The sequence below is a fragment of the Rhinoderma darwinii genome, chromosome 4, assembly GCF_050947455.1.
Source record: "Rhinoderma darwinii isolate aRhiDar2 chromosome 4, aRhiDar2.hap1, whole genome shotgun sequence".
In the NCBI taxonomy this organism is placed as follows: domain Eukaryota; kingdom Metazoa; phylum Chordata; class Amphibia; order Anura; family Rhinodermatidae; genus Rhinoderma; species Rhinoderma darwinii.
In genome coordinates this window covers 10,393,814-10,421,334 of record NC_134690.1, presented here as the reverse complement: position 1 = coordinate 10,421,334, position 27,521 = coordinate 10,393,814, and the positions used below count along the sequence as shown (strand labels likewise).

At 39.4% G+C, this 27,521-nt stretch overlaps 1 protein-coding gene across 1 annotated transcript in view; it reads right to left on the bottom strand.

Moving 5' to 3' along the window:
• SCARA3 (scavenger receptor class A member 3) overlaps nt 1–27,521 on the bottom strand; it is a 134,369-nt gene that overhangs the window by 14,952 nt on the left and 91,896 nt on the right. Inside the window, exon 5 of the mRNA XM_075860819.1 lies at nt 13,843–14,886. Coding sequence (XP_075716934.1) covers nt 13,843–14,886 — 1,044 coding nt within the window. The remainder of the gene's footprint in view (nt 1–13,842; nt 14,887–27,521) is intronic.

The window sequence follows — 27,521 nt, the reverse complement described above, 5'->3', positions numbered from 1 at the left end:
AAGAAAGTGCCACATATACTGACATTGTAAGTGAGACCTCGCTCAGCGCGGTGATTGACAGTCTGATATCTGATGAACCAGCGGCACAGGCTGAGGCGGACATTGTAGACCCTGTTCTGGAGGTTCAGCCGTCCACAGTGTCAGTGAATCGAGTGCAGGTTACACAGCGATCAGGAGCAGACACAGGAGGATCTGCAGTACAAGCAGCTGAGGAGAGGTCCAGTCCTGACCCACCTGCTGACAGACCTCAGTACAGAAGACTGTTCTCCAGCGTCACAAGACCGACTAACCCCACACCTCAGAGGAGGAACGCGGTCAGAATCAGGTACTGCGGACCAGAGGAAAACCTCCCCTCCATACTCTAGATTGGGAAAATTTTGTTGAGGTGTTCGCTCTGATCCACGTTCCCTCCAGCAGGAATTATGACATCAGTTTCAAGCTGCAATATAGTCTAGACTTGTTCTGGAGTATTTATAACGATACAAAGGAGCACGCGATGTGGGAGCATCTTCATGTCATCCAGCTGACTAAACCCCAGGTAGTCACCGCCACCGTCCTGTTCCAGTCTGAGGTGGTGGCTCTGGCAGATTTGCAGCACTGGTTGAGCAGATATTGTGAAGTGAAGAGACTGCCAATAAAGATCTATGATGAGGAGGAGATCTGGAATGGAGAATATTCTGTCAAGATTCAGCAGGTTCAGGAGAATGGAGTGACCAGACATCTGCCGCACTCATTCTACCTGGGCTCGGAGAGAGGCATATGTTACTACCCTGGTCAACCGCGACGGTGCCATAGATGTGGGGGCAGACACCTGGCATTCAACTGTTCCCGTATTAAGTGCTCACTATGTGGTCAGTTTGGGCATGTGAAGGACGATTGTACAGGACCTGTCATCTGTAACCTGTGCTTAGGACCTGGACATACATTCCGGGAGTGTCCACATGCAGAACATAATAAGGAGGAGACCTTTAAAGGAGCCATGGAGGAAGAGCAGGAGGATGTCTCCATATTTGTAGATACAACCCCAGAACCTGGAAGCCCCAGCGATGATGTGAGCCGAAGTATCAGAGACCCTGCTCCAGAGACGAATGTCCCATCTGTGGATGCTGCACAAGTGTCACCAGCCACTAAAAATAGAGGTCATGCTAAAAGTAAAATATCCAGTCATTCTGTCACCAAAACATCTAAACATCTGCCCAACACCAGTAAGGAGCCAGCTGAGCCAGCCGCAGCGACCAGTAAAGAACCGGCTGATCCAGCCACAGTGACCAGTAAAGAACCAGCTGATCCAGCCGCAGCGACCAGTAATGAACCAGCTGATCCAGCCGCAGCGACCAGTAAGGAACCAGCTGATCCAGTCGCAGCGACCAGTAAAGAACTGGCTGATCCAGCCGCAGCGACCAGTAAAGAACTGGCTGATCCAGCCGCAGCGACCAGTAAGGAACCGGCTGATCCAGCCGCAGCGACCAGTATGGATGAGGAGGGATTTCAGACGGTTAAAAGGGGAAGTAAAGTAGTCGATTGTCCTAGGAAAAAATATCACTGCAGCAAAGAAATCACCGGAGTTTCCAGTGCTGGCGATAACTGGGGAACGTTACTGTGCGCTGGGAGAAGATGACCGAGAAGAAGAAGCAGAGATGGAGCAAGTCTCCTCACACATCCCAGACAACGAACCTCAGGATGAAGACGCTGACCCCCCAATGTCCACCAAAAGATGGGGTGTAACGGGACATAGCAGCGGAAGAAGGAAAAAAAGTAGGAAAGACATATAACCAGGATGAGGCTGGAAATCACCTCCATCATTGTGAACAGTGTGAAGAATAGGAGCAGGTGGCGGGCGATATTCCAGCATCTGTCTGACGACAAAACCAATGTCATCTTTATACAAGAGACTTATCTACAGAGAAATGTCCCTGCTGTGTCCCTGCAGTCACCACATCTAGTGGGACAGTGAAACTCTCAGCTGCTGTATGGAGACTTTTAGCCCGAACTCAGTTTATATCATAGAGGATTCCTATATGTCATAAATGTGGTGACCGTGTCCCATCTGTGGTGTGCGCGATGCTGCCCGGTCACCAATAAAGAAGAAATCTCCTGTAATACTGTCTAGAATAATATCATGAAAAAAAGTTGAAACAATCTATACTGGCGCAATATTCATATATTATGGTTTGTTTAATGAGTGTGATGTTATTAAGAGACATACGTTTATTTTCTTTATCTGTTATGAGTGTATTGCAAAGGTATTGTAATATTTTGTTGCAAGTTTTTAAATAAAAAATATAATTATAGTAGTTATATTCTTGTATATAGGAGGCAGTATTATAGTAGTTATATTCTTGTATATAGGAGGCAGTATTATAGTAGTTATATTCTTGTAGATAGGAGCAGTATTATAGTAGTTATATTCTTGTATATAGGAGCAGTATTATAGTAGTTATATTCTTGTATATAGGGGGACAGTATTATAGTAGATATATTCTTGTATATAGGGGGCAGTATTATAGTAGTTATATTCTTGTATATAGGGGCAGCATTATAGTAGTTATATTCTTGTATATAGGGGCAGTATTATAGTAGTTATATTCTTGTATATAGGAGCAGTATTATAGTAGTTATATTCTTGTATATAGGAGCAGTATTATAGTAGTTATATTCTTGTATATAGGGACAGTATTATAGCAGTTATATTCTTGTATATATGAGGCTGCATTATAGTAGTTATATTCTTGTATATTGGTGGCAGTATTATAGTAGATATATTCTTGTATATAGGGACAGTATTATAGTAGTTATATTCTTGTATATAGGAGCAGTATTATAGTAGTTATATTCTTGTATATAGGAGCAGTATTATAGCAGTTATATTCTTGTATATAGGAGCAGTATTATAGTAGTTATATTCTTGTATATAGGAGCAGTATTATAGTAGTTATATTCTTGTATACAGGGGGCAGTATTATAGTAGTTATATTCTTGCATATAGGGGGCAGTATTATAGTAGTTATATTCTTGTATATAGGAGCAGTATTTTAGTAGTTATATACGTGTATATAGGAGCAGTATTATAGTAGTTATATTCTTCTATATAGGGGGGGCTGTATTATAGTAGTTATATTCTTGTATATAGGGAGGCAGTATTATAGTAGTTATATTCTTGTATATAGGAGCAGTATTATAGTAGTTATATTCTTGTATATAGGAGCAGTATTATAGTAGTTATATTCTTGTATATAGGGGCAGTATTATAGTAGTTATATTCCTGTATATAGGAGCAGTATTATAGTAGTTATATTCTTGTATATAGGAGCAGTATTATAGTAGTTATATTCTTGTATATCGAGGTCAGTATTATATTAGTTATATTCTTGTATATAGGGGGCAGTATTATAGTAGTTATATTCTTGTATATAGGAACAGTATTATAGCAGTTATATTCTTGTATATAGGGCTAGTATTATAGTAGTCATATTCTTGTATATAGGGGGCTAGTATTATAGTAGTAATATTCTTGTATATAGGGGGCAGTATTATAGCAGTTATATTCTTGTCTATAGGAGCAGTATTATAGTAGTTATATTCTTGTATATAGGGGGCAGTATCATAGTAGTTATGTTCTTGTATATAGGGGCAGTATTATAGTAGATATATTCTTGTATATAGGATGCAGTATTATAGTAGTTATATTCTTGTATATAGGGGCAGTATTATAGTAGTTATATTCTTGTATATAGGTGCAGTATTATAGTAGTTATATTCCTGTATATAGGAGCAGTATTATAGTAGTTATATTCTTGTATATAGAGGTCAGTATTATAGTAGTTATATTCTTGTACATAGGGGGCAGTATTATAGTAGTTATATACTTGTATATAGGAGCAATAATATAGTAGTTATAGTCTTGTATATAGGGGCAGTATTATAGTAGCTATATTCTTGTATATAGGGGCAGTGTTATAGTAGTTATATTCTTGTATATAGGGGGCAGTATTATAGTAGATATATTCTTGTATATAGGGGACAGTATTATAGTAGTTATATTCTTGTATATAGGGGAAGTATTATAGTAGTTATATTCTTGTATATAGGGGCAGTAGTATAGTATTTATAGTCTTGTATATAGGAGCAGTATTAAAGTAATTATATTCTTATATATAGGAGCAGTATTATAGTGCTATATTCTTATATATAGGGGGTAGTATTATAGTAGTTATGTTCTTGGATATAGGGGCAGTATTATAGTAGTTATATTCTTGTATATAGGGGCAGTATTATAGTACTTATTTTCTTGTATATAGGAGCAGTGTTATAGTAGTTATATTCTTGTATATAGGGGCTGTATTATAGTAGTTATATTCTTGTACATAGGGGGCAGTATTATAGTAGTTATATACTTGTATATAGGAGCAATAATATAGTAGTTATAGTCTTGTATATAGGGGCAGTATTATAGTAGCTATATTCTTGTATATAGGGGCAGTGTTATAGTAGTTATATTCTTGTATATAGGGGGCAGTATTATAGTAGATATATTCTTGTATATAGGGGACAGTATTATAGTAGTTATATTCTTGTATATAGGGGAAGTATTATAGTAGTTATATTCTTGTATATAGGGGCAGTAGTATAGTATTTATAGTCTTGTATATAGGAGCAGTATTATAGTAGTTATATTCTTATATATAGGAGCAGTATTATAGTGCTATATTCTTGTATATAGGGGGTAGTATTATAGTAGTTATGTTCTTGGATATAGGGGCAGTATTATAGTAGTTATATTCTTGTATATAGGGGCAGTATTATAGTACTTATTTTCTTGTATATAGGAGCAGTGTTATAGTAGTTATATTCTTGTATATAGGGGCTGTATTATAGTATTTATATTCTTGTATATAGGGGGCAGTAATATAGCAGTTATATTCTTGTATATAGGAGCAGTATTATAGTAGTTATATTCTTGTATATAGGAGCAGTATTATAGTAGTTATATTCTTCTATATAGGGCCAGTATTATAGTAGTTATATTCTTTTATATAGGGGGCAGTATTATTGTAGTTATATTCTTGTATATAGGAGCAGTATTATAGTAGTTATATTCTTGTATATAGGGGCAGTATTATAGTAGTTATATTCCTGTATATAGGGGCAGTTTTATAGTAGTTATATTCTTGTATATAGGGGCAGTATTATAGCAGTTATATTCTTGTATATAGGAGCAGTATTATAGTAGTTATATTCTTGTATATAGGGGGACAGTATTATAGTAGATATATTCTTGTATATAGGGGGCAGTATTATAGTAGTTATTTATATTCTTGTATATAGGGGCAGTATTATAGTAGTTATATTCTTGTATATAGGGGCAGTATTATAGTAGTTATATTCTTGTATATAGGAGCAGTATTATAGTAGTTATATTCTTGTATATAGGAGCAGTATTATAGTAGTTATATTCTTGTATATAGGGACAGTATTATAGCAGTTATATTCTTGTATATATGAGGCTGCATTATAGTAGTTATATTCTTGTATATTGGTGGCAGTATTATAGTAGATATATTCTTGTATATAGGGACAGTATTATAGTAGTTATATTCTTGTATATAGGAGCAGTATTATAGTAGTTATATTCTTGTATATAGGAGCAGTATTATAGCAGTTATATTCTTGTATATAGGAGCAGTATTATAGTAGTTATATTCTTGTATATAGGAGCAGTATTATAGTAGTTATATTCTTGTATACAGGGGGCAGTATTATAGTAGTTATATTCTTGTATATAGGGGGCAGTATTATAGTAGTTATATTCTTGTATATAGGAGCAGTATTTTAGTAGTTATATACTTGTATATAGGAGCAGTATTATAGTAGTTATATTCTTCTATATAGGGGGGGCTGTATTATAGTAGTTATATTCTTGTATATAGGGAGGCAGTATTATAGTAGTTATATTCTTGTATATGGGAGCAGTATTATAGTAGTTATATTCTTGTATATAGGAGCAGTATTATAGTAGTTATATTCTTGTATATAGGGGCAGTATTATAGTAGTTATATTCCTGTATATAGGAGCAGTATTATAGTAGTTATATTCTTGCATATAGGAGCAGTATTATAGTAGTTATATTCTTGTATATCGAGGTCAGTATTATATTAGTTATATTCTTGTATATAGGGGGCAGTATTATAGTAGTTATATTCTTGTATATAGGAACAGTATTATAGCAGTTATATTCTTGTACATAGGGCTAGTATTATAGTAGTCATATTCTTGTATATAGGGGGCTAGTATTATAGTAGTAATATTCTTGTATATAGGGGGCAGTATTATAGCAGTTATATTCTTGTCTATAGGAGCAGTATTATAGTAGTTATATTCTTGTATATAGGGGGCAGTATCATAGTAGTTATGTTCTTGTATATAGGGGGCAGTATTATAGTAGATATATTCTTGTATATAGGATGCAGTATTATAGTAGTTATATTCTTGTATATAGGGGCAGTATTATAGTAGTTATATTCTTGTATATAGGTGCAGTATTATAGTAGTTATATTCCTGTATATAGGAGCAGTATTATAGTAGTTATATTCTTGTATATAGAGGTCAGTATTATAGTAGTTATATTCTTGTACATAGGGGGCAGTATTATAGTAGTTATATACTTGTATATAGGAGCAATAATATAGTAGTTATAGTCTTGTATATAGGGGCAGTATTATAGTAGCTATATTCTTGTATATAGGGGCAGTGTTATAGTAGTTATATTCTTGTATATAGGGGGCAGTATTATAGTAGTTATATTCTTGTATATAGGGGACAGTATTATAGTAGTTATATTCTTGTATATAGGGGCAGTATTATAGTAGTTATATTCTTGTATATAGGGGCAGTAGTATAGTATTTATAGTCTTGTATATAGGAGCAGTATTATAGTAGTTATATTCTTGTATATAGGAGACAGTATTATAGTAGTTACATTCTTGTATATAGGGGCAGTATTATAGTAGTTATATTCTTGTATATAGGGGCAGTAGTATAGTATTTATAGTCTTGTATATAGGAGCAGTATTATAGTAGTTATATTCTTATATATAGGAGCAGTATTATAGTGCTATATTCTTGTATATAGGGGGTAGTATTATAGTAGTTATGTTCTTGTATATAGGGGCAGTATTATAGTAGTTATATTCTTGTATATAGGGGCAGTATTATAGTACTTATATTCTTGTATATAGGAGCAGTGTTATAGTAGTTATATTCTTGTATATAGGGGCTGTATTATAGTATTTATATTCTTGTATATAGGGGGCAGTAATATAGCAGTTATATTCTTGTATATAGAAGCAGTATTATAGTAGTTATATTCTTGTATATAGAAGCAGTATTATAGTAGTTATATTCTTGTATATAGGGGGCAGTATTATAGTAGTTATATTCTTGTATATAGGGGGCAGTATTATAGTAGTTATATTCTTGTATATAGAGGCAGTATTATAGTAGTTATATTCTTGTATATAGGGGCAGCATTATAGTAGTTATATTCTTGTATATAGGGGGCTGTATAAGGGCATGGCCAGACGAGGCGGATTTCCTCTTGAATTCCGCAGCGGACACTCCGCAGCGTTAATCCGCAGCGGAGCCGTTTCTCCATTGACTTCCACTTTTATTTAGCAGTGTTCGTTTAGACGCGGCTGAAAATTCCGCTGCGGAGCATAGGCTGCGGTGCGGAATTTGGTGTCCGCAGCATGCAATGGATGTTGCGGAGTTGTGGCGGAATGGTTGCGGACTCATGGCGGAATTTCTCCATTGACTTCAATGGAGATTCTAAATTCCGCAATGAAGTCCGCAGCTGTCATGAAAATGTTATATGTGCTGCGGATGCGTCTTGCTTTTTTGACATGACATTTCTTCATTCTGGCAGGACCTATGTATTTCTACGTCTACAGCCAGACTGAGGAAGTCAATGGGGCTCCCGTAATTACGGGAGCGTTGCTAGGAGACGTCAGTAAATAGTCACTGTCCAGGGTGCTGAAAGAGTTAAGCGATCGGCAGTAACTGTTTCTGCACCCTGGACAGTGACTACCGATCCCAATATACAGCAACCTGTCAAAAAAATAGAAGTTCATACTTACCGAGAACTCCCCGCTTCTGTCTCCAGTCCGGCTTCCCAGGATGAAGTTTCAGTCTAAGTGACGGCTGCAGCCAATCACAGGCTGCAGCGGTCACATGGACTGCCGCGTTATCCAGGGAGGTCGGGATGGATGCCGAAAGAGGGACGCGTCACCAAGACAACGGCCGGTAAGTATGAAATTCGTTTACTTTCACTAGGGAAAGTGCTGGCCCTTCTCTCTATCCTGCACTGATAGAGAGAAGGGAAGCACTTTTCCCGCAGTCCGCAGCAGCTAGTCCGCATCAATTTACTGCACATTTTGGGCAGATCCGTGCGGCATTGATGCGGACAGTTGCGGAGGAAATCCGCCACGTGTGGGCATGCCCTTATAGTAGTTATATTCTTGTATATAGGAGCAGTATTATAGTAGTTATATTCTTGTATATAGGGAGCAGTATTATAGTAGTTATATTCTTGTATATAGGAGCAGTATTATAGTAGTTATATTCTTGTATATAGGGGCAGTATTATAGTAGTTATATTCTTGTATATAGGAGGCAGTATTATAGTAGTTATATTCTTGTATATAGGAGCAATATTATAGTAGTTATATTCATGTATATTGGTGGCAGTATTATAGTAGTTATATTCTTGTATATAGGAGCAGTATTATAGTAGTTATATTCTTGTATATAGGAGGCTGTATTATTGTAGTTATATTCTTGTATATAGGAGCAGTATTATAGCAGTTATATGCTTGTATATAGGAGCAGTATTATAGTAGTTATATTCTTGTATATAGGAGCAGTATTATAGTAGTTATATTCTTGTATACAGGGGGCAGTATTATAGTAGTTATATTCTTGTATATAGGGGGCAGTATTATAGTAGTTATATTCTTGTATATAGGAGCAGTATTATAGTAGCTATATTCTTGTATATAGGGGGTAGTATTATAGTAGTTATGTTCTTGTATATAGGGGCAGTGTTATAGTAGTTATATTTTTGTATATAGGGGGCAGTAGTATAGTATTTATAGTCTTGTATAAAGGAGCAGTATTATAGTAGTTATATTCTTGTATATAGGGGCAGTATTATAGTAGTTATATTCTTGTATAAAGCAGCAGTATTATAGTAGTTATATTCTTGTATATAGGAGCAGTATTATAGTAGCTATATTCTTGTATATAGGGGGTAGTATTATAGTAGTTATGTTCTTGTATATAGGGGCAGTATTATAGTAGTTATATTCTTGTATATAGGAGCAGTATTATAGTAGTTATATTCTTGTATATAGGGGCAGTATTATAGTAGTTATATTCTTGTATATAGGGGCAGTATTATAGTAGTTATATTCTTGTATATATGGGGCAGTATTATAGCAGTTATATTCTTGTATATAGGAGCAGTATTATAGTAGTTATATTCTTGTATATAGGAGCAGTATTATAGTAGTTATATTCTTCTATATAGGGCCAGTATTATAGTAGTTATATTCTTCTATATAGGGCCAGTTTTATAGTAGTTATATTCTTGTATATAGGGGCAGTATTATAGTAGTTATATTCCTGTATATAGGGGCAGTATTATAGTAGTTATATTCTTGTATATAGGGGCAGTATTATAGCAGTTATATTCTTGTATATAGGAGCAGTATTATAGTAGTTATATTCTTGTATATTGGGGGCAGTATTATAGTAGTTATATTCTTGTATATAGGGGGCAGTATTATAGTAGTTATATTCTTGTATATAGAAGCAGTATTATAGTAGTTATATTCTTGTATATAGGAGCAGTATTATAGTAGTTATATTCTTGTATATAGGGGGCAGTATTATAGTAGTTATATTCTTGCATATAGGGGGCAGTATTATAGTAGTTATATTCTTGTATATAGGGAGCAGTATTATAGTAGTTATATTCTTGTACATAGGCAGTATTATAGTAGTTATATTCTTGTATATAGGAGCAGTATTATAGTAGTTATATTCTTGTATATAGGGAGCAGTATTATAGTAGTTATATTCCTGTATATAGGGAGCAGTATTATAGTAATTATATTCTTGTATATAGGGGGCAGTATTATAGTAGTTATATTCTTGTATATAGGAGGCAGTATTATAGTAGTTATATTCTTGTATATAGGGGCAGTAATATAGTAGTTATATTCTTGTATATAGGAGCAATATTATAGTAGTTATATTCTTGTATATAGGGGCAGTATTATAGTAGTTATATTCTTGTATATAGGAGCAGTATTATAGTAGTTATATTCTTGTATATAGGGAGCAGTATTATAGTAATTGATATCTGTAATGTCTTTCTTCTCTTATAACTTGAAATATAAATTTGATCTTGAAAACTTTTTCAGTAAGTTGATGCATTTGTTTCATGACATTTTTGGGTTTTTTCCAAAGTGGAAAACGGTCTTTGCTGTTTTTCTCGCTCTCTGATGTAAGACTTGGAAGTCGTTTATCCCACCAGCAGTGGATGTGAGCAGTGATTGCGTTAACGACTTGTGAAGTCCAGTTCTGAGTCACCCTTCATGGTTTATGAGGGGCCTGCTCAGCTTCACTTTATTTCCCTTAGAAATCTTTGCTACTCTTTATGTTCTCTCGCTTTGTGCCACACTCACTAATATCACTGCTCGTTTTTTGTATGTTGTAACTCAGTAATTTTTGCTACTCAAATTGGGAAAACATCATAAACCTTATTTCTGGCGATCAGAATTAAATATTTTTAAATAAAAATAAAAACTGTGTAAGGGTATGTGCAGACGACCTCCTTTCGGACGTAATGGAGGCGTTTTACGCCTCGAATTACGCCTGAAAAGACGGCTCCAATACATCAGCAAATCATCTGCCCATTGCTTGCAATGGGTCTTACGATGTTCTGTGCAGACGAGCTGTCATTTTACGCGTCGCTGTCAAAAGACGGCGCATAACATTACGGCCGCGGCAAAGAAGTGCAGGACGCTTCTTTGGACGTAATTGGAGCCGTTTTTCATTGACTCCAATGAAGAACAGCTCCAAATTACGTCCGTAAAAGACGCAGCGAAAAACGCATTCACTTTTTAATTCTTTGGCCCAGCCTAAAACTAAAAAGAACATATTGTATCACAATGTCCCTAAATTGCAACTACAATGCATGATTTACGTGGGCAAAGTATAGTTCTCACAGTGCACAGTTTGGCCCCATCTGTGAATCCTCCAGATTTGCCTCGAAAACGGAGGAGAGCTACCAGACCCCCAAAAGGGCAGAAAAGTCTCCCTCAAAGCCCGGAGTCTTTTTGGCAGATGCAACCCTGCTGAGCAACATTTTATTTACGTTGCGTCTTATATTAAAGCTACTGCTTAGATTTATTCTTTGAAAGGTCACATGACATATACAAAGTACGCCAGTGTCTGCAGCAGGCCTGACGTTTGTGTGCCGTATTTTATGCCATAAAGAAAGAGTATAATAAAAATAAATGGTCACATTGCAGATGTCTATCTGGCCAGGCCGTAAGGACAAAATTTTTAAACTTTTCTTTATTGAAATCCCTAGTACGTGCTCTCTCTTACCCAAGTGCAAAAAAAGTGCAGCATGCCACAAGAAAAAGTGCACAAGGATGCAGTCTATCGCAAGCCTTCTCCAAAAGGACAAGGGGCCCTACAAACCTTCTCCACTTCCCCAGAAGGCCTTACATGGGTCGGGAATCGAAGCAGAAGCCCTCCTACAAAAATTGTTATTCTCTGGCCCGTTGGAAAGGCACATTATGTAAATTGTGGTGAAGATAATCTTCTCACTGGTGGATGTATATGTGAGTTATCCCCTTCCTTCTGGTCCTCAGCTGTGTCATGTGACCAGCAATAGGACTCCCCAACCGACACAGCGTCTCATGTATGACTCACATCGAGGCTGTGATAGTAATGAATAGAGCAACTGACGCCCTGTCCACACATGAAAGGCTGGGGCAGTTGGAGAGTCCTATTGCTGGGCCATGTATCTAATCCTATCATGTGTGATACTGTCTGCTGGGGCCCTGTATCTAAGCCTATCATGTGTGATACTGTCTGCTGAGACAATGCATCCAATTCTATCCAGCGGTGCAGCTATAGGAGCCTTAGTCTTATAGATATGCTGTCTCCCATATGTATGTAAAAATGTATTTATTTATGGGGGGGGGGTAAATATATGTCTCCGGGCTTGTGCCCCTGATCTTTTAAGACCCTAGCAACGCCCCTGCCAACCAGAGGAGATGTCACCTGTGAGTCACTGGATTTAATTGCACTGTAGTCTGCAGCGTGATAATACTACACAGATCGCCAGTGTAGAACCGGTATGTGACCACCGTATAGGCTTTGAATGGTGACATTATTGGTTATATTGGCTTTGTGGTAGTTATATGTGTTTATGGTATAATGCTATTATTTGGACCTTGTATAGTGGTATTATGACTGTATAATTTAGAGATATACTGAAATGAGTGCTTCTTCCAGGGCAAATTACTTCTGGGCAGGGCTGATGTACCTATCGATAAAGGTACCAGACACCACAGCAATGATTTGCATTATAAAGTAACAGTGTACATATGAGGGGAGCATCTGGAGCCTATCATATTCAAAAAGTTGTTTTACCGTGAAACGGTCTTTAATATATATAAATAAATGGGGGGGCTATGCCTTGGGACTTGAGCCCCTAATATATTTAGACACTAGCAAAACCCCTGTATTAGAATATTTCTTTATAATAAAGGAGAGCTCCGAGATCCCTGGGAGGGCAGACAAGTTTCGACTCAACGCTAGGAGTTTGAAATGACTACAGACCCAAGTCTAGAAACTAAATATTGGAGTGTGGTGTACCTATGGAAACATTCTGGCGCACTACAGCCTTAAATGACCACTATAATGTAGTATTTATCTGAGCAAAGTATGGCACTCACTGGGCAATGGATGACCACACTTCCTCAATGGTCTAGGAGTTTCTCAAAAAAGGAGGAGTGCCCCCAAGACCCCGGAAGGGCAGAAATACTGCTGACTTGTGTTTATGGGGGCACTCTATGGCTGACACTCTTTAACGCCGCTCACGGTAACAATCTCTGAGTGTCGTCCGACACTGTTTATGGTAGCAGGGGCGCAGGCAGTAGAAGGCTGGCGGGGCATGTGGCCCGGATGCTCGGTGCCTGCAAGGGCAACAAAAAGCCACCCTGCCTTGGCCAGTGTATTTAGATACAAGGCTAGGATTGCGAACTGAGCCATTGCCCTTGGTAAAAGAAGGATTGTCTAGGCTGATACATTGCATGTTTTAGGTACTGCAGCGAGTGTCGCAGCCGCTTCATTAGGATAGGCCGAAAATGTGTGATGGTGGGGGTCCCACACCACAAAATCACACATTCGAAACCTATCCTAAGGATGGACAATCAATGTCAAATACTGGAAAAACCTTCTTAATATTTTATTTTGGGCTCCTGGTCTTCCCGAGGGTTCTCTACCCTTACAAGTTTAGCACGTTTCATAAACCAGACTTTCCGGACTAATCATGTTCCGTTGAAGAATTATTTACTTAGTCAAGCCTCCTTACCCCTTCTGGATCTGCAGTTCATCAATGCTGGTTCTGCTCTTAGCTGAAGACAAGAATAATCTGAGACAGACCGGTTGCTATGGACATCTTAAAGACAGTCTATCCCTAGTAACCAGACTGTCAGACATGAAGTAAGGTGAAGAAGAGGTAGAACCTAAACAAGATTACCTCGCACAATGGTGACTTTTTGAAGTATCTGCCCATGCTTGATGTCCACCAGTTTCATTTCTTCCATGATCATGGAAAGGTTCCTAACATCAAAATCCAGGCGGGCGTTCATCAGACTGAACCTCTCTCTCAGCAAATCGGTGGCACCTTGCATGAGGCTGACAGACTTGTTAAGGTAGTATAATTCCTCGGCATTAGAATGGAATCCATGAGTACAAGAAAGCCGCACATCATCCAGGTACTTCAACATGCTGTGTACGTGATTGTCCGTGGCGTTAATATTCGTGAATATAGTCCCGATTTCCGTTTCATGAGAAAACATCCTGCCTTCTAGGCTCTCGAACCGCTCAACAGTCCTATTTTGTGTGTACTTGGAGTGGTACTGGAGATCTTGCATGTTTTCCTCATGGTCGTCAAGAAAAGACGTAATGTTATCCATCTGTAGTTGAAGACCCATGACTTGTAGGACCAGGTCATGCATGACCTCCGTGTTTATGGTGATACGTTGGGCGGTGGCTGCGATGCTGCTTTGAATGTTTCTTACCAGTTCATTGGTTTTGACCGACGTGGATTTAAACCCACCAAAAATTTTGCTCGAATTTTGCCAGTCGGTAATAATTTTTTGTAAGGTCAACGTTTCCTCATCGGTCTTCCTCTGGATAACTTCTATCCACTCTGAGGTTTGCCCAACAGTAAAATTGATCTGCTGGACACCCGCTGTAATATCATACCTCTCCCGGACCAAATTTTTCACCGAAATTTCCAACTCGGCCGCTGCGGCTTGCCACCCTTTGACCTGTGACAAGAAAAGTCCCAAAGTCTGATTGATCTGCCGAAGGGAGAAGTTGCTCCTCTCGATCTGGTTGTCCATTTTGCTGTTGGCAGACGTGAGTAGCTGATGATTTTGAGACGTTCTATCCAGATGTATCTCCTGGGCCAAGAGCATCTTCTGGATCTCCTCCAACTCCCCCTGCAGCTTGCTGATCTCTTGTCCCAAGTAGGTGGCATCATGGCAGTAGGAGCAGTTTCCAACAGATTTCATGTCTAATAATCCAAAAACATAATTATCAAAAAGTGCTGATTATTTATGGAACCAATAATGAGAAAATTGCCTAAATTTATATCAACTTCTTACATCATTTGTCTAATCTTGTATGAAGGAGACATATTGTGCAACATAATAAAATATAATGAAACAAAATATATATATACGTTACGAGCCATATAAATATGTAGGACGAGAGGGGGCAGAGCATGACATAAGCAGGAGAGAAGCGCCTTGGTCACGGTCATTTCAGGAAGATCTCTATGTTGGATGTCCAACAAAACACGGTGGACGGAGCACCAATTCTTATGGCAAATGTTTTGCCCCAAAGATGGTCAAGGCAGGAGCCCAGGTATAGGTGGCGCTATGTAGCAGTAGCACCCGGGCACTGATAGCTGAAGGGGCATAAAGGCCACATAAGTAGACACCAGTATAATAAATGGCCCATGGTAGGTGGGGGGGGGGAGCTCTGTTACAGATATTTTGCACAGAGCAGCTGGCACTCTGGAGACCCTAGTCTACACCCATTGACTTAAATGGGGATTGTGTAACGCTTCATTTTATTGACTAAAACACCCCGGATCTCAAACTGATACATTGTAGCACATTCTTAGAACAAGAGCGAAACGTGTGCTTAGCTCAACGACGATTGTCTAGACCGGAAACAATAGTAACAAACCCGCATCTGTGAAAAGCATAAGGTCAAAACTGATTTTTAGCCTCCTCGAGCAAACCAGGATGTTCCCCTTCACTGACAGCAAGCAGAGATCTTGAAAATTGTGAGGAATTGAAGCACAAAGTTGGAGAAACCCCTTCAACTCGATATTCAGCAGTTGTGGTTTCTCTCTGTAGTGTTTCCCTATGACCGCAGTCGTATAATTGGATATTTCCATCTAATTGGTTAACGAGCCTCATTATCTGCAGCCATTAATAGCTCGTAAATAACATCCTGCGGGTAATGGGGTGTGGGATGTGATGGGTGTAACAGAACTGTCAGCCCTGGGGAGAGTCCAAAATAGCGCTAGAACTTGTGCCGGTCACACAGCTTTCCTAGGGTCCTGAGTGTCTATTAATGCAATAGTGGATGTGCCATTGTGTAATTACTTAGATGTCTCATTCATGACTCTGGGAAAGCTGGGTGACAACTCTTTAAGGTCACTTTAATGCAAGGGTGTAGGCTAGCGGAGCCCGTGTTCTGGGGACCGGGTGCCAGGGGGTGCCAACAAGCCTCTGCCTTGTCCAGGGTGTCTAGATAAAGAGCTAGGACAGTGGAATAAGTCCTTACCCCGGGAGTAGAGAATCCTAGCTGTAGGGGTATGTTCACACACAAACTCAAAAACGTCGGAATATACGGAGCTGTTTTCAAGGGAAAACATCTCCTGATTTTCAGATGTTTTTTTGAGCAACTCGCGTTTTCGCAGCATTTTTTACAGCCGTTTTTTTAGATGTTTTTCTATGGAGTCAATGAAAAACGCCTCCAAAAACATCCCAAGAAGTGACATGCACTTTTTTAAACAGAACGCCGTTTTTTCCATTTAAATCAATGGCCAGATTTTTGGAGGCGTTCTGCTTCCGATTTTTCGGCCGTTTACGGCCCGAAAAACATCCGAAAATAAGCCGCTTGAACATACCCTGACAATAAAGGAAAAGACACAAGGTCTCGTTTTTACTTATATCACTTTTACCGCTGCGGTCCTCCGAGGGATTGAGCTCCCGGAAATACTTGCGGACGTTAAGTAGGAACAGATTTCGGAAAAGCTTTCAAATCCCCATGAAATGCACAAAACATCACACAGCTGATCCTGCCTGGAAACAGAGCGAGGAAGGAGCCGGGACGCGGCACGGTAATTACATGATTCACTGCTCATCACAAATACTCAGTAACCCGCGGACATGATGTGACCGGCAGAACACCCCAGATGTGGATCCGTTCATTGAGAAATTACAGGTTCTTTATTTTCTTTTGTTTCCAGTTGATTGCAACTTGTTGTTATTCGCTTAAAGGCTATGGAAACCTTTGAGCATTTTTTTTTTTTTTTTTTTTTTTTTATAAAACAACGTATTAGAGGATTTTAACCAACTTTTTAATTGGTTTTTATTTTTAAAAAATGTAGATTTTTGAGATACAGCTACTGTGTATCCTGGATGCATAGAAACGGTTCCTTGCGATCAAACCCGAATTCGTCAGATCAGCGGGACTGGCGGCGTCGGTGACAGCGGATCCTGCATGTCTCTGAGTACATGAACTTAGATGAATTCAGAACCCGCTGTCACCGAAGCCGTCAGTACCGCTGACCTGACAGATTCAGTTTTGAGGGAACATACAGCTTCTATGTATCCAGGACACATAGAAGCTGTATCTCAAAAAGTTAAAATAAAATTTGATCAAATCCAATCAAAAAGTTGTTTTAAATCCACTAATACATTGTTTTATTTAAAAAAAAAAAACATAGCCTTTACAGGAAAACCGGTCATAAAAACAAGTTCCTCTAAATAATAACATCTGGAGACCTGACCCTGTTAAGCGAGGGTTCTCTGTAACCCTAAGGGTATGTTCACACGCAGTAGCAAAATACGTCTGAAATTACGGAGCTGTTTTCGCTTGAAAACAGCTCCTGATTTTCAGACGGTTTTGTAACTACTCACGATTTTCGTGGCGTTTTTTACGGACGTTATTGGAGTTGTTTTTTAATGGAGTCAATGAAAAACTGCTCCAAAAACGTCCCAAGAAGTGTCCTGCACTTCTTTGATGCGAGCGTCTTTTTACGCGCCGTCTTTTGACAGCGACGCGTAAAAATACACCTCGTGGGAACAGAACATCGTAAGACCCATTGAAAGCAATGGGCAGATGTTTGTTTTTTCAGGCGCAATTTAAGGCGTAAAACGCCCGAATTACGTCTGAAAATAGGCCGTGTGAACATACCCTAATTTTACTGACCCCCATCTCCAACTTTACAAACTTAACTCTAAGGGTATGTTCACACACAGTGGTTTCAGACGTAATTCGGGTGTTTTACGCTTCGAATTACGCCTGAAAAAACGCCCCTAATATGCCTACAAACATCTTCCCATTGCTTTCAATGGGAATTACGATGTGCTGTTCCCACGAGCCTTTATTTTACGCGTCGCTGTCAAAATACGGCGCGTAAAATGACGGCTCGTCAAAAGAAGTGCTAGACACTTCTTGGGACGTTTTTGGAGGCGTTTTTAATTGACTCCATTGAAAAACAGCTCCAAAAAGGACGTAAAAAATGCTGTTAAAAAAACGTCTGAAAATCTCCCGACGTATACCTTAAACGGAGGCTGTGAGGGACGCCTAACATTGGCATCTGTCACCCATGGACTAATATGGAATCCATTTAATAGACGCATTGTGAGCTTTTTCATGATGTATCCAATAAACCGATGCTATTACAGTCTATTGCTGACGCATTCCACTAATAGGCATTTCTTAAACGTAACAGTCACCCATAGGCTATAATGGCATCCGCTTAACAGAGTCATTATGAATAACTATTGAGAAGACCATGACGTAGACGTTGAATGGATGGCTGTGATGGATGCCATATGGTGACATCTGTCACTGATAGACAAATATAGTATCCATTCAACAAATACTTTTTTACAAGATGCCACAGGATAGAATAGTGTATTTTTCGATGCTACACCATTCTTCATTTTTTTTTTCAGTGTCCTGATGTATTCCAGCCAGACGGGGGCCAAACGACCCTTTTGGCCTCCATCTGAATAATGGACCTCTACGGACAGTTTAGTGTGTATGTCGAAAGCTTTCCAGAGGTACAAGCTAAACAAAGGACACAAATACATTAACCCTAACGCTAATATTACTAGCACTAACTGTACTAACCCTAACTGTAACACTACTAACCCTTACTGTAACACTACTAACCCAGACTGTACTAACCCTAACTGTGACACTACTAAACATTACTCTACTAACCCTAATTGCAACACTACTAACTCAGACTGTACTAACCCTAACTGTAACACTACTGACCCCAACTATACTAACCCTAACTGTGACACTACTAACCATAACTGTACTAACCCTAACTGTAACACTACTAACCCCAACTGTACTAAACCTAATTGTAACACTAGTAATCCCAACTGTACTAACCCTAACTTTAAAACTACTTACCTCAACTCTATTCCTAACTATAAAACTAACCATCATTTTACTAACCCCAACTGTAACACTAATAACCCAGACTGTACTAACCCTAACTGTAACACTACTAAACCCAACTGTACTAACCTTCACTGTAACACTATTAACCATAACTGTACTAACCCTAAATGTAATACTACTAACCACAACCGTACTAATCCTAACTTTAACACTACTAACCATAACTTTACTAACCACAGCTGTAACACTTCTAACCCCAACTGTACTAACCAGAACTGTGACTCTACTAACCAGAACTGTGACACTACTAACCATAACTGTACTAACCCTAACTGTAACACTACTAACCCCAACTGTACTAACCCTAACTGTAACATTACTAACCCTAACTGTAACACTACTAACCGTAACTCTACTAACCCTAACTGTAACACTACTAACCCCAACTGTACTAACCCTAACTCTACTAACCCTAACTATAACACTACTAACCCCAACAGCACTAATCCTAACTGTCACACTATTAACCCGAACTGTACTAACCCTAACTGTAACATTATTAACCCTAACTGGAACACTACTAACCATAACTCTACTAACCCTAACTGTAACACTACTAACCCCAACTGTACTAATCCTAACTCTACTAACCCTAAATGTAACACTACTAACCATAACTTTACTCACCCTAACTGTAACACTACTAACCCCAACTGTATTAATACTAACTGCACCACTATTAACCATAACTGTACTAACCCTCACTGTAACACTACTGACCATAACTGTACTAATCCTCACTGTAACACTACTGACCATAACTGTGCTAACCCTAACTGTTACACTAACAGCCCCAACTGTACTTATCCTAAGTTTAACACTACTAACCATAACTCTACTAACCCTAACTATACGAACCCTAACTGTAACACTACTAACTCCAACTTTACTCACCCTAACTGTAACACTACTAACCCCAACTGTACTAACCATAACTCCACTAACCCTAACTGCAACACTACTAACCCCAACTGTACTAACCATAATTGTAACACTAGTAACCCGAACTGTACTAACCCTAAGTTTAACACTACTTACCCCAACTGTATTAATCCTAACTGTAACCCTACTAACCATAATTTTACTAACTCCAACTGTAACACTACTAACCCAGACTGTACTAACCCTAACTGAAACACTACTAACCCCAACTGTACTAACCCCAACTGAACTAACCCTAACTGTGACACTACTAACCATAACTCTACTAACCCTAACTGTAACACTACTAACCCCAACTCTACTAATCCTAACTCTACTAACCCTAACTGTAACACGACTAACCCTAACTGTACTAATCCTAACTCTACTAACCCTAACTGTAACACAACTAACTCTAACTCTACTAACCCTAACTGGAGCACTAGTAACTCCATCTGTGCTAATCCTAACTGTAACACGACTAACCATAACTGTACCAACCCTCACTGTAACACTACTAACCATAACTCTACTAACCCCAACTGTACTTACCCTAACTGTAACACTACTAACCATAACTTTACTAACCACAACTGTACTAACCCTAACTGTAACACTACTAACCCTAACTGTAATACTACTAACCCCAACTGTACTTCCCTAACTGTAACATTACTAACCCTAACTAACACTACTAACCATAACTGTACTAACAATAACTGTAACACTATTAACCCCAACTGTACTAACCCTAACTGTAACATTACTAACCCTAACTGCAATACTACTAACCATAACTTGACTAACCCTAATTGTAACACTACTGACCTCAAATGTACTAACCCCAATTGTAACACTACTAACCCCAACTGCACTAACCCTAACTGTGACACTACTAACAATAACTGTACTAGCCCTAACTGTAACACTACTAACCCCAACAGTACTAACCCTAACTGTAACACTGCTAACCATAACTCTACTAACCCCAACTGTAACATTACTAACCCTAACTTTAACACTACTAACCATCATTCTACTAACCCTAACTAACACTACTAACCATAACTGTAACACTACTAACCCCAACTGTACCAATCCTAACTGTAACACCACTAATTATTATAACTCTACTAACCCCAACTATAACACGATTAACCCCAACTGTACTAACCCTAACTTTAACACTACTAACCATAACGCTACTAACCCTAACTGTAACACAACTTTACCCAACTGTATTAATCCTAACTGTAACACTTCTAACCATAGCTGTACCAACCCTCACTGTAACACTACTAACCATAATTCTACTAACCCTAACTGTAACACTACTAACCCCAACCGTACTAACCATAACTGTAACATTACTAACCCTAACACTACTAACCATAACTCCACTAACCCTAACTGTAATACTACTATCCCCAACTGTACTAACCCTAATTGTAACATTACTAATCCTAACTGCAACACTACTAACCATAACCCTACTAACCCCAATTGTAATACTACTAACCCCAACTGTACTAACCCTAACTGCAATACTACTAACCATAACTTGACTAACCCTAATTGTAACACTACTGACCTCAAATGTACTAACCCCAATTGTAACACTACTAACCCCAACTGCACTAACCCTAACTGTGACACTACTAACAATAACTGTACTAGCCCTAACTGTAACACTACTAACCCCAACAGTACTAACCCTAACTGTAACACTGCTAACCATAACTCTACTAACCCTAACTGTAACATTACTAACCCTAACTTTAACACTACTAACCATCATTCTACTAACCCTAACTAACACTACTAACCATAACTGTAACACTACTAACCCCAACTGTACCAATCCTAACTGTAACACCACTAATTATTATAACTCTACTAACCCCAACTATAACACTATTAACCCCAACTGTACTAACCCTAACTGTAACACTACTAACTTCAAATGTACTAACCCTAACTGTAACATTACTAACCCTAACTTTAACACTACTAACCATCATTCTACTAACCCTAACTAACACTACTAACCATAACTGTAACACTACTAACCCCAACTTTACTAATCCTAACTGTAACACCACTAATTATTATAACTCTACTAACCCCAACTGTAACACTATTAACCCCAACTGTACTAACCCTAACTGTAACACTACTAACCATAATGCTACTAACCCTAACTGTAACACAACTAACCCCAACTGTATTAATCCTAACTGTAACACTTCTAACCATAGCTGTACCAACCTTCACTGTAACACTACTAACCATAATTCTACTAACCCTAACTGTAACACTACTAACCCCAACCGTACTAACCATAACTGTAACATTACTAACCCTAACTAACACTACTAACCATAACTCCACTAACCATAACTGTAATACTACTATCCCCAACTGTACTAACCCTAATTGTAACATTACTAACCCTAACTGCAACACTACTAACCATAACCCTACTAACCCCAATTGTAATACTACTAACCCCAACTGTACTAACCCTAACTGCAATACTAATAACCATAACTTGACTAACCCTAATTGTAACACTACTGACCTCAAATGTACTAACCCCAATTGTAACACTACTAACCCCAACTGCACTAACCCTAACTGTAACACTACTAACCCCAACAGTACTAACCCTAACTGTAACACTGCTAACCATAACTCTACTAACCCCAACTGTACTAACCCTAACTGTAACACTACTAACTTCAAATGTACTAACCCTAACTGTAACATTACTAACCCTAACTTTAACACTACTAACCATCATTCTACTAACCCTAACTAACACTACTAACCATAACTGTAACACTACTAACCCCAACTGTACTAATCCTAACTGTAACACCACTAATTATTATAACTCTACTAACCCCAACTAAAACACTATTAACCCCAACTGTACTAACCCTAACTGTAACACTACTAACCATAATGCTACTAACCCTAACTGTAACACAACTAACCCCAACTGTATTAATCCTAACTGTAACACTTCTAACCATAGCTGTACCAACCCTCACTGTAACACTACTAACCATAATTCTACTAACCCTAACTGTAACACTACTAACCCCAACCGTACTAACCATAACTGTAACATTACTAACCCTAACACTACTAACCATAACTCCACTAACCATAACTGTAATACTACTATCCCCAACTGTACTAACCCTAATTGTAACATTACTAATCCTAACTGCAACACTACTAACCATAACCCTACTAACCCCAATTGTAATACTACTAACCCCACCTGTACTAACCCTAACTGCAATACTACTAATCATAACTTGACTAACCCTAATTGTAACACTACTGACCTCAAATGTACTAACCCCAATTGTAACACTACTAACCCCAACTGCACTAACCCTAACTGTGACACTACTAACAATAACTGTACTAGCCCTAACTGTAACACTACTAACCCCAACAGTACTAACCCTAACTGTAACACTGCTAACCATAACTCTACTAACCCCAACTGTAACACTACTAACCCCAACTGTACTAACCCTAACTGTAACACTACTAACTTCAAATGTACTAACCCTAACTGTAACATTACTAACCCTAACTTTAACACTACTAACCATCATTCTACTAACCCTAACTAACACTACTAACCATTACTGTAACACTACTAACCCCAACTGTACTAATCCTAACTGTAACACCACTAATTATTATAACTCTACTAACCCCAACTAAAACACTATTAACCCCAACTGTACTAACCCTAACTGTAACACTACTAACCATAATGCTACTAACCCTAACTGTAACACAACTAACCCCAACTGTATTAATCCTAACTGTAACACTTCTAACCATAGCTGTACCAACCCTCACTGTAACACTACTAACCATAATTCTACTAACCCTAACTGTAACACTACTAACCCCAACCGTACTAACCATAACTGTAACATTACTAACCCTAACTAACACTACTAACCATAACTCCACTAACCATAACTGTAATACTACTATCCCCAACTGTACTAACCCTAATTGTAACATTACTAACCCTAACTGCAACACTACTAACCATAACCCTACTAACCCCAATTGTAATACTACTAACCCCAACTGTACTAACCCTAACTGTAACATTACTAACCCTAAATGTACTGACCATAACTGTAACACTACTAACCCCAACTCTACTAACCACAACTGTGACACTACTAACAATAACTGTATTAATCCTAACTGTAACACTACTAACCATAACTTTACTAATCATAACTGTAACGCTACTAACCCCAACTGTATTAATACTAACTGTAACACTACTAACCATAACTTTACTAACCATAACTGTAACACTACTAACCCCAACTGTACTAATCCTAACTGTAACACCACTAACCATAGCTGTGCACCACTAACTATAAGGCCTCATTTACACGAGCGTATTATACGCGCGTGCGACGCGCGTGCTTTTCACGCGTGTCGTACGCACCTATAATAGTCTATGGGGCTGTTTAGACGATGCGTGAATTTTGCGCAGCGTGAGTGCGTTGCGTAAAACTCACGACATGTTCTATATTCTTGCGTTTTTCACGCAACACGCACCCATTGACTTCAATGGGTGCGTGAAAACAACGCATGCCACACTGACGGTCCTGCGTTGCATGCGCGAAAATCACGCAAGAGCTGTCAAACTCCTGCATGTAAACAGAAAAGCACCACGTGCTTTTCTGGTTACAAACATCCAAACGGAGTGTCAAATTAGAGATGAGCGCACCGAACTTCACCGGGTTCGGCAAAACTCGTTTTCACCGAAACCGGTAAAAAATGTTCGGGTACGCGACGTCAGGAGACAGTCTCTGTCCACGGTGCTGAAAGCGTTAAACTGGTTCAGCACCATGGACAGTGACTTCCGCTCCGAAAATCCATGAACCTGTAAAAAAAAAAAGACGTTCTGACTTACCGATAACTCCGGTCCGACCTCCCGGGATGACAGTTAAGTCCAAGTGACAGCTGCAGCCAATCACAGGCCAAGCACAGGCTGCAGCCAATCACAGGCCAAGCACAGGCTGCAGCCAATCACAGGCTGCAGCGGTCTCATGGACTGCGGCGTCATCCTGGGAGGTGGGGCCGGATGACGAGAGAGGGACGCGTCACCAAGGCAACGGCCGGGAGACCGGACTGGAGGAAGCAGGCAGTTCATGGTAAGTTTGAACATCTTTTTTTATTCACAGGTTGGTGTCTATTGTGATCGGCATTCACTGTCGAGGGTGCTGAAAGAGTTACTGCCGATCAGTTAGCTCTTTCAGCACCTTGGACAGTGACGGGCCTCGACTACCTCATCTCTATGATGGCGGCTGCGTGAAAATCACGCAGCCGCGCATCATGACACACGGAGCTGTCAGATGCCTTTTGCGCGTTTAAAACGCAACAAGGCTGCGTTTACGCAGTGCATACGCCATGCATACGCGCGCAAAACGCAGCGTTTTTTGCGCGCGCAAAACGCATACGCTCGTGTAAATGAGGCCTAAGGCTGAGTTCACATGGGGCGGTTACGCTGCGTAAACAAACGCAGAGTACACACTCTCTGCAGCTTGTGATTGGCTGCAACGGCAGTCACATGGGATGAAGCATCATCCCAGGGGCCGGCCCTCAGACGTTATCCAGGCCGGCCTCCTCATCCATGTGACCACCGCTACAGCCTGTGATTGGTTGCAGCGTCGGTCACATGGGCTGAAGCGTCATCCCAGGTGGATGAAACACAGACTCCTAGGTAAGTATAATATATTTTTCGTTTTCAGGGTGACGTTTTTTGTGGTGGGTTGGCATCGAACCCGCCGCAAAAAAACGCAACAACTGCAATTTGTTGCGGGATTTACCTCCCCATTGAATTCATTGGGGAAATCCCACAACAAGTAAGCAGCTGTAACATACAGGCTGGGTTCACACGACCTATTTTCAGGCGTAATGGAGGCGTTTTACGCCTCGAATTACGCCTGAAAACACGGCTCCAATACTTCGGCAAACATCTGCCCATTCATTTCAATGGGTTTGCCGACGTACTGTGCTGACGACCTGTAATTTTACGCGTCGCTGTCAAAAGACGGCGCGTAAAATAACAGCCTCGTCAAAGAAGTACAGGAGACACTTCTTGGGACGTAATTGGAGCCGTTTTTCATTGAATCCAATGAAGAACAGCTCCAAATTACGTCCGTAATGGACGCCCCGAAAAACGCGAGTACATGCAATTACGTCTAAAATTCAGGAGCTGTTTTCTCCTGAAAACAGCTCCGTAATTTCAGACGTAAATGCAGTTATCGTGTGCACATACCCTAACATTACAAACCCTAGCTCTAGTAACACTTAGGCTGGATTCACACGAGCATGTTCGGTCCGTAAAGGACGGAATGTATTTCGGCCGCAAGTCCCGGACCGAACACACTGCAGGGAGCCGGGCTCCTAGCATCATAGTTATGTACGACACTAGGAGTCCCTGCCTCTCCGTGGAACTACTGTCCCGTACTGAAAACATGATTACAGTACGGGACAGTTGTCCGGCAGAGAGGCAGGGACTCCTAGCGTCGTACATAACTATGATGCTAGGAGCCCGGCTCCCTGCAGTGTGTTCAGTCTGGGACTTGCGGCCGAAATACGTTCCGTCCTTTACGGACCGAACATGCTCGTGTGAACCCAGCCTTAGGGTATGTTTACGCGCTTAATAAAAAACGTAGGGAAAATACAAAGCTTTTTTTCAAGGGAAAACAGCTCCTGATTTTCAGCCATTTTTTAATCAAACTCGCGTTTTTTGCATCGTTTTTACTGTTAGCTGTTTTTCTATAGAGTCAATGAAAAACGGCTCCAAAAATGGATCAAGAAGTGACATGCACGTCTTTTTCAAAACAGCCACGTAAAAAAAAAAGCCCCGTCAGAACAGAACACCGTTTTTTCCCATTGAAATCAATGGGCAGATGTTTGGAGGCGTCCTGCTTCCAATTTTTTGGCCGATTTTCGGCCGTTTACGGCCCGAAAAACGGCCGAAAATAAGCCGTGTGAAGATACCCTAACAGTAAAACCTCATACACAAGGCAAAGCCACAAACTCTACATGTCTCGCTTTACGGCACCATATTACGGATACGTTTCCCTGTAAGGTCAATGCTTTCAGGGGTAGAAACTACAGCAATACGGCACCTGGCATCATACAGTATTATATTCTGTACAAATCTGACAGAAAATCCTCGGTATGTGTACATATGAAATAAGAAACAGACAGAGATATAGATGCAGTATTACAGCTCCGGAGGCTGTACTGAGACATAATACGGACGTGTGTATTTGAGACCTAGCCATAACCCTTTGTGATCTCTACCAGTCAATCAGAGTCAAGAGGGGTCACATGACACAGCTACAGCCTAGACTCTCATATGTATCTACATCTACTAAAGTGGTGGTCACCTAGATATGGAGACTAGTGGTTGCTGGGCAA